This window comes from Mycteria americana, chromosome 21 (genome assembly GCF_035582795.1).
Source record: "Mycteria americana isolate JAX WOST 10 ecotype Jacksonville Zoo and Gardens chromosome 21, USCA_MyAme_1.0, whole genome shotgun sequence".
In the NCBI taxonomy this organism is placed as follows: domain Eukaryota; kingdom Metazoa; phylum Chordata; class Aves; order Ciconiiformes; family Ciconiidae; genus Mycteria; species Mycteria americana.
In genome coordinates, this window is record NC_134385.1 from 1,306,374 (window position 1) to 1,314,317 (window position 7,944).

The window sequence follows — 7,944 nt, forward strand, 5'->3', positions numbered from 1 at the left end:
CAGGAGAGGGCTGGAGGATGCAAGCATGAGCCCAGTCCGCTGTGGCGAGTGCCCAGCGAGAACACGGATGCTATCTGCGCCCGGGCAGCACCACACTGCGCTGGCTTTGCCTCCTGCCCTCTGAGTCCCACGGCCCCCAGCCCAGTCCTGTGGCCCCAGGGCAGTCGCAGCAAGGAGCCGGCTGCGCCGCGTCCCGACTGCGCCACGTCCCGGCTGCTGGAGCGGCAGGGTGGGAGGCCGGGTGCTGCTCCCCGCCGCTGGATGCGTGCGTGCCGCTGGGCTTTCCTTCCTGCGGCGAGTGAGGCGGTCGCAGCCTTCAGGGAAGTGTTTTGCAATCACCTTCTTCAGAGAGTCACAGCAATTAACGGCACTGGTTTTGAGGAACTAACGGTGAAAGCAGCATGTTAGCAAACGGGCTGAGCACGGCCAGCCGCCAGGAGCCGGAGGCCGGCGCTCGGAGCAGGTGGTGAGCAGCGGCCAGACGCACCAGGCACGGAGGCGAGGTAGGGATGGCGGCGAGGTAGGGATGGCGGCGAGGTAGGATGGGGCACGGGGCGCTTGGGTCCAGCCGAGCACCCCGCCCATGGCTGCGCAAGCTGCTCTGCCCTGTCCCCTGCCTGGGACAGCCGCGTGTGCCGGGTGCTTGGGGGTGGCCGCTCCCCCATTTCCCACACCTGAGTCCCTCGTCTGCCTCTGGACGTTGGGCTCGGGGGCGAGAGCAGCTGCGGGCACCCAGAGGTGGGCACGGCGTGGGCAGCCCCTCCAGGGGCAAGTGCCCGGCACCGCCAGGGATGCAACTGGGACCGACCCGGGGCAGGGGGTGAGCCAGCGGCCGGGCAGGGCAGGAGCAGCCGCCGCTCCCGGGGCTGTTCCCCACGGCAGGCAGGGGGTGCAGCTGGAGGGGCAGCACAGGGAGGGGACGAAGGCAGGACTCGGAAGCCCCGCAGCTCCGGCCAGCCCTGCTGCGCTGCCGTCGTTCATTCGTTTCCCTCTTTCAGCTTATCAGCCCTCTGCCGCAAGCCCCAGCGCTAACCCTCCCTGAAACCGCAAATCTCTGCCCGACAGAGGCTGAAGATACCTGAGATAAAATCAGCCCGTGCCTGCGGCCAGGCGTCGGGCGATGCGCCCCAGGATGGGGGTACGCGGGGCCGAGAGGCAGGCTGTGCCGGAGGGGTCCCCGCAGGAGCACCTCGCTGCTGTGCTTTTCCACGCCGGCGCCTGCGGCAGGGCTGCCGAGCCCGGGGGCGGAGGTGTCAGCACTGCAGAAGGGCTGCGGGGGAGAGGCCGCCTCTGACGGCAAAAGGACATTTTGCTCCAGGAAGCGTCGGTGACGGTGGCAACACGGCTCCTCCAGCCCGTCTCATCCCCGGCCCCTTCCCAACCCGCCAGGACGAGCTGCTGTCTCCGTTCCAGGTGATGCCAAAGCCACGGAGGAGACCATGGCCAGGCGTGGTGCCGGGACACCTTTCCTGCTGCGGCTCTCCCTGCTCTTGCTCCTCCGCCCGGGCGGTGAGTGGGGCCCGTCCCGTCCCGTCCCGCAGCCGCATGCCCCGTGCCACCCCTGTGCACCCAGCGCCCGTCCCGCCTGCCCGGACCAGCCAGGGCCACGGCACGCAGGGGCTGCTGCAGGCGGGCAGGAGCGCCGGCAGCACGGCAGGCGCTAGCAGAATGAGGCCCGGCGCGTGCCGGCAGGCTTGCCCAACGCCCGGCTCTTCCTCTCCAGCGGCTGGGGGCCCCATCTAAGGGAAGAGGCACTCGTCCCTCTGTCCTGTCTGGGCTTCGTCACGGCCGTGCCCTGGATGTGACGCATTTTTCCTGCCTGCAGGGACCCTGGGCTGTGCCTCGGTGGCCGTGGGCTCACCCGTTGTGCCCCTGGGCTCGGCCGTCGTGGCATCCTGCACCATCCGGAGCGAGCTCTGCCGCGGCTTGGAGCAGGGGAAGGTCCGGATCACCTGGATGCTGGACAACGAGCCCGTGGCCGGGAGCCAGCGCCGGGGCCCAGGGGGCACGGAGGTGTCCAACCTCACCCTGCCCTGGTTCAACCGCACGCAGGCCAAGCTGTGGTGCTGGGTGGAGTGGAATGGGACCAAGCAGCGCGTCGGCATGGCTGAGATCAGGGCGGGCTGTAAGTCTGCTGCCGGCACGTGTCACCTGCGTGTGCACATGTGCACTTGACAGAGGTGCAACCTGGCACAGGGGTTCGCACGTCTCCTCCCCGAGACGCACGTCTGCCCCGGGCGGGCCGGGCAAAGCTGCTGGGGTTGGAGCAGCAGCCGGGGCCGATGGCTGATGGAGGCCGTTTCGGGACCGTGCCCGGCCGTGCCCCGGCGCACGGCGGGCAGGCTGCAGGGCAGGGCAGGTTTGGGGAGTGGTGGCATGGCAGCGGGGCTCTGCACAGCTGGGCACAGCGGGGGCCACGGCTCCTCCGCAGCCGGGACGGGCGCTTCGCTCAGGCTCTTCCCTTGCCGCTCTCTCCCAGACCCGCCTGCGAAGCCCTTCAACCTCAGCTGCGTCCTGAACCTCAGCGACTATGGGCTGACGTGCCAGTGGGAGCAGGGAGCCGACAGCCACCTCCCCACCAGCATCACGCTGAAGTGTGCCGGGTAAGCCTCAAGGGGTGACACGGTCCCCGGTGCCTGACCCCCGGCCACCTCTCCTGGCCCTCACCCTCTGCCAAACCATGTGGCAAGCCTTGTCCTCCGCTGGAGCGTCCCCCAAGCCCACCCCTCTCCCTGCCACAGGAGCAGAGCCCAGGCGGTGACGGGCTGCACCCCACAAGGCGGCCGCAGCCACTGCACAGTGCCGCGCCGGCTGCTCCAGCTCTACCGGCAAATGGAGATCTGGGTGTCTGCCGCCAACGCGCTGGGCACGGCCGAGTCGGAGCATCTCTGCATCGACCCCATGGACGTTGGTGAGTGACAGCCCGAGCCGCCTGCCTCGTGCGGAGGTCAGGGGCTGGGGAAGCTCATCAGCAGTGAGAGAGGGGTATTAGAGTGCCATTAAAGCACGTCAGGCTTTTAGGTCATATTTTACAGGCAGGTTCCCATGATAAATGGCTTGCCGGGATGAATAGGTGCCAAAGCCGCATTACAGACTGAGCAGCGTGTGCCAGCGGGTTATGAGCTGCCGGTTGACCTGCTGCACTCTACAGCTCTCTCCAGCAATTGATTACCCATTTATTCAGGAGGTCTATTAATTATATATCCAGCTCCTATAAACTATTTATAAAAGGAACCTTCCCAGACGGTGCGACTCGTCCTCCCTGCTCTGCACCCAGGGAAGGGCTGCCCACAAACCAGCTGAGCCCTCCGTGGCCACGCTGAGCTCTCACCCCCCGGCAGACCCAAACGTGCGGCTTTCCTGGCTGTGCACCAGGTCCCGCGGGATCTGTTTTTCCCAGGTAGGCGTTAACCCCGCCTGGAGCCCGGGCTGCAGAGCAGCGCCGGTGCTGTGCTCCTGAGCATCGCCCTGTGTCCCGGGCAGGGTCCCCTGCCACGAGCCGTTCTCCTCAATGTTTCGGAGCGGTTTCTCCCCATCCTTGCCTCGGCGTCTGGGCAGGCCAGCGCCCCGGCTGCGGCTTGTGGTGTTAACATTGGCCCCGTGCGAGGCCACGGCCCCGTGCACCGCCTGCTGCGGCACCCCTCCAGCTCTCTCCCCGGCTCTTCCTCCAGCCAAGCTGGACCCCCCGGCCCTGCAGAGCATCCAGTCCATCCCCTTCCAGACCGACTGCGTCACCCTGGCCTGGGAGGTGGCGCAGAGCAACGCGCACATGGAGCTGCAGTGCGAGCTGCGCTACCGGGCGCCCGAGGACCCCGCCTGGGCTCTGGTGAGTGATGCTGGGGCAGCGGGACCGGGTAGGGCAAGCGAGCAGGAGCGGGGACCCTCCCCTCCGCTCTGAGCTCTGCCAGGTTTCCTGCAATGGTAGCGGTGGGGTGCCTGCATGGGAGGGGGACGGCAAGGTGCCCCCTCGCACACCCTGCGCAGCACCCACGCCGGGGCCGGACCCTGCGCTGGCTGCGCCGCCACAGCCAGCCCCTGCTCGAGGCGGGAGCCAACACAGCCCTCGCTCTGGCTGCCACCAGGTCACCGGCATCGTCGGCCAGGCCGGCACCACACAGTGCTGTGGCTTCCTCTTTGGCACGCAGTACCACTTCCAGATGCGGTGCCGGCGGAGCTCGGCGCGGGGCTACTGGAGCGAGTGGAGCCTGGGCAGGAACTACACCACCCACGAGAAAGGTGGGTGCGGAGGCACCCGGGGGGTCCCCTCTGCCCAGCCGGGCGGCACAGCCGTGGTGGCATGGCCACGCTCGCCCCTCTCAGCTCCCTGCCCGCCCTTCTCCTGTTGCAGCCCCCACGGGGAAGCTGGACGTGTGGTGGACCGCTCGGCCGGCCAGGGCGGGCGGGCAGCTGGAGGTGCAGCTGCGCTGGAAGGTGAGCCGGGCGGGCGGCGGGGGCACGGGGCATCGTCCTGGGGACCGAGCGTCCCCGCGGGGACCGAGCATCCCCGCATGCCCTGCCTGCACTCAGGCCCCACGGCGACGGGAGGCGAACGGGCGAGTGCTGGGGTACCGCGTCACCCTGAGCCCCAGGAGGAGGGGCAGGGACCCCCCCACCGTCTGCAACACCACCCACACCCAGTGCAACTTCTCCGCGCCGGCGGGGACCAGGAGGGTCTATCTCTCGGCCTACAATGCCGCCGGCGAGTCAGCAGCGACCGAGGTCGTCCTCCTGGAGAGGAAAGGTGAGGGCAGTGCAAACCTCCCGCGGCCCGAAGCCTCTGCACGCCCCCCTGGGGCTCTGCCCCCCCCCGACAGCTCCACGAGCTCTCAAACTGGGTGCCGCTCCCTTGCCTCGCCTCGAGACGCCTTCCTGGGTGTGCGACCGGGGGGCTCCGGAGCAGGCTGCCCATGGGGCGCGCAGCCGGGGCGAGGAGCAGGGCAGGCGCCCGGGCAGGGGCTGGGGGGTGCTCCCCTCACCCGTCATCCCGGCCGGTTGTCCCCATGCAGGTCAGCCCCTGGCCGGGCTCTGGGCCGTGCCGGGGGGGGAGCGCAGCCTCTGGGTGCGCTGGGAGCCCCCCCCGGCCCCGGCAGCAGCCTACGTCCTGGAGTGGCAGCGGGTGTCCTCGGAGCCCGGCCGCTGCAGCGCCTGCTGGCAGATGGAGCGTGATGGGGCTGCCACCGCAGCCCTCATCCGGGGTAAGCCGGGGGCTGCCGGGGGGTCTGTGCCCTCCTGGTGGCTGTGCGGGGGGGTGTACCGGGGGCCGGCACCCCTCCTGACTGCCCCAGGACCAACCCCTGCCCCCAGCCCGCTCCACACCCTCCCTCCTTCCTCTGGATCCACCGCCGGGGTGCGGCACAGGGCAGCGGGCTGGCGCTGTGGGGCAGGCGCAGGGCAGCCAGGGGCTCTCGGCAGCCAGAGCCCGGAACCCCCAGACCCCCTCTGCTCTCCGTTGCAGATGGCATTGAGCCTTTCCAGCGGTACAACATCTCGGTGTACCCCCTCTACAAGGACGCCATAGGGGTGCCCGTCCACACCGCAGCCTACTCCAAGCAGAAGGGTACGTGTGCTCCCAGCAGCCGCCCTCGGGGCCTCCGGGGGCTCGCCCCACACCACCAAGCCTTTGCCTTTCAAAAAGGAGAGCCAGCCTTCCCGCCACGTACCCCTAATTCAGGGGCTGTGCAGAAGAGCTCAGCCCACGGGGCTGGATCCTGGCTTGTCTCGGAAGGTGCCCTCAGCTGGACCGAGCCCCACGGGGGCACAGCGTGGGGCAGGGCCTGATACCCACACCTCGGGAGTGGGACTCACCACTCAGTGCATCCCCCCCCGCCGGTTCCCCACCCCGAGGCAGCGGTTCTGCACAGCGCCCGGTCGCTTGTCCTGCTCCATTTCAGCACCGTCCTATGCCCCGAAGCTTCACCTGAAGAGCATCAGCAAGTCCGATGCCGAGCTGTGCTGGGACCCGGTGCCGGTTGAGATGCAGAACGGCTTTATCACCAGCTACACCATCTTCTGGGCCAACAGCACCGCAGAAGTGTCCAGTGAGTCCTGCCTGCGTCACGGCCGGCCCTGCCCTCCATCCCGCCTCGATGTGTAGGGTGGGGATGTCAGTAGACTCCTTGCCCTCGTCAGAGAGGGTCGGGGTGCGTGCCTGCGTCCCGTGTGGGACCCCCCGCCAGCAGAGACCCAAGGGGCCGTGCAGGGGAGGGGCACCTGCCGAGCAGCCCCCGCCGTGCCAACAGCCCCCGTGTTTCCCCAGGCACTGCGGTGAATCCCTCTCTCAGCTCCTTTGTCATCGGGGAGCTGAAGCCGTCGACCCTGTACAAAGTGCACATCATGGCATCCACGGCCGCCGGCAGCACCAACGGCACCAGCCTGACCCTGGTGACCATGGTGCTAGGTGAGGGGGTGCAGCCACCCGGGGGGTGCAGGGACGGGAGGGGACCTGCCAGACCCCGGGTCCTGCCCCAGCCTCGCGGCACAGCACGGCTGGAGGTGCGGTTCCCCCGGTGACCCTCTCCCCTGCCCGCTTTCCAGACGACATTGAAATCCAGTTCCTCTTCCTGACCCTGGGGCTGATCTTTGTCCTGCTCATACTTTTGCTCATCTGCTTCCAGAAGAACGGGCGGTGAGTACCGAGAGCCGCTGCGGGCTGGACCGGCCCTGCGCCGGGCTCAGCTGCCCTGGGAGTCCCTGTCCCCAGCAGCTGCGGTGGCCCTGGCCACAGCCCCGCTGCTGGAGGGACGGGGTGGATGCGGGGGGTGGCAGCGTCCCGCTGCGAGCTCGGCGGAGGCGAGGCCAGCCCCAAGGCCGCGGGTTTCAGGCCCCCTCGCCGAGTCCCTCGTCCTGTGGCCACCAGGGTGAAGCAGCAGTTCTGGCCCAGCGTCCCCGACCCCGCCAACAGCAGCCTGGGCAAGTGGGTGCCGGCAGAGCTGCAGCAGGTGAGGCCCGGACGGCTGCTCCCCCCGGCCCCCCGCTCCCCACCCGGGCACCGCTCTCGTGAGCAGCCCCGCGGCTCCGGCCGCGCTCCGTGCTCTGCAGGGTGCGGAGGGCAAGGCACCCAGGGCGCGAGGCCACGCCGGGACGGGGAACAGGGGTGCAGGGAGCTTCCCTCCCGGGGTGCCCGAAGCGGGGGCAGAGGAGGGGCTGCGCCCCGCGAACGGGCCGTGACCACGCACCGTCCCTCCAGGAGCCTCTGCAGGTCCCCGGCGTGAGGGAGCCCGGCCTGGCGACCATTTCTACCGTCACGGTGCTTGAAAGGGCGGCGGGGAAGCAGCCGTCCGCCTGGGGCAAGGAGCCCGCCACCGAGACCGCCGGCACCTTCCCTGCCCCGCCCCAGCCCTACGTGCGGCAGGAGGGACCCGGCCCGCCGGGCCGTGGCTGGGCGGCAGCGGAGCCGTGCCCGGGCCCCGGCGGGAGCGGGGAGACCGTCCAGTACGCGCGGGTGGTGCGCGACGGGTACAAGGGCCAGCAGCACGCCCCGCCTCGCCTCTACCTGCGCTCCAGCTCCACCCAGCCCCTGCTCCTCGACCCCAGCCCCAGCCCCAAGCCCTACGAGAACCTGTGGTTCCACGGGGCCGCCCCTCACGGCTGCCCGGGGGACGGGGGCTGCCCCGACGAGCCGCCCGCCACCTTCCCCCTGCTGCAGGGCCTCCGCATCAACGGGGCCGAGGAGCTCCACGACTGCCAGGCGTTTTAGTGCCGGGGGCCGGGCAGCGCTAACGGCCCCGGCCCCGGGCCTCCTCCCCCCCGGGGCCTGCGGGTGGCCCGGCCCGGGCCTAGGCCTGGGGCCGCCCGACGGGGGCCCGGCTCCCTCCGCCGGTGCTGCGTGCGTCCCCTCTCGCCCCTCCCTTCCTTCCCCTCCCGCAATAAACGGGGACGCGCTGAGAACGGCCCGGGACGTCTCTGCGGCGGGACGAGCCCGGAGCGGCCGGCGGGGCTCGGGGC

The 7,944-nt window shown here is 70.1% G+C and overlaps 1 protein-coding gene across 4 annotated transcripts; it reads left to right on the forward strand.

The window, feature by feature from the left end:
* Positions 1 to 373: 373 nt before the first annotated feature.
* Positions 374 to 7,852, forward strand: CSF3R (colony stimulating factor 3 receptor). Of its 4 annotated transcripts, XM_075522202.1 has the most exons (17): positions 410 to 503; positions 999 to 1,138; positions 1,319 to 1,509; positions 1,826 to 2,125; positions 2,480 to 2,603; positions 2,742 to 2,911; positions 3,672 to 3,826; positions 4,083 to 4,236; positions 4,349 to 4,431; positions 4,528 to 4,741; positions 5,007 to 5,195; positions 5,456 to 5,557; positions 5,892 to 6,038; positions 6,257 to 6,397; positions 6,535 to 6,625; positions 6,857 to 6,938; positions 7,187 to 7,852. In XM_075522202.1, the coding sequence occupies exons 3-17, from the start codon at positions 1,440 to 1,442 to the stop codon at positions 7,694 to 7,696; spliced, it is 2,532 nt and encodes an 843-aa protein (XP_075378317.1). In that variant the 5' UTR covers positions 410 to 503; positions 999 to 1,138; positions 1,319 to 1,439; the 3' UTR covers positions 7,697 to 7,852. The 4 variants fall into 4 exon arrangements, with proteins under 4 accessions (XP_075378315.1, XP_075378316.1, XP_075378318.1 ...); XM_075522200.1 differs by lacking the exon at positions 999 to 1,138 and having other exon boundaries at positions 374 to 498; XM_075522201.1 differs by lacking the exon at positions 999 to 1,138 and having other exon boundaries at positions 389 to 503.
* Positions 7,853 to 7,944: the final 92 nt, after the last annotated feature.

Excerpts from the sequence above, each read along its gene's own strand:
- CSF3R (XM_075522200.1), top strand. The coding sequence starts at position 1,440 with ATGGCCAGGCGTGGTGCCGGGACACCTTTCCTGCTGCGGCTCTCCCTG. Across the intron at positions 3,827-4,082 it reads AGGACCCCGCCTGGGCTCTG|GTCACCGGCATCGTCGGCCA; the intron begins GTGAGTGATGCT and ends GGCTGCCACCAG. Across the intron at positions 6,398-6,534 it reads CCTGGTGACCATGGTGCTAG|ACGACATTGAAATCCAGTTC; the intron begins GTGAGGGGGTGC and ends CCCGCTTTCCAG.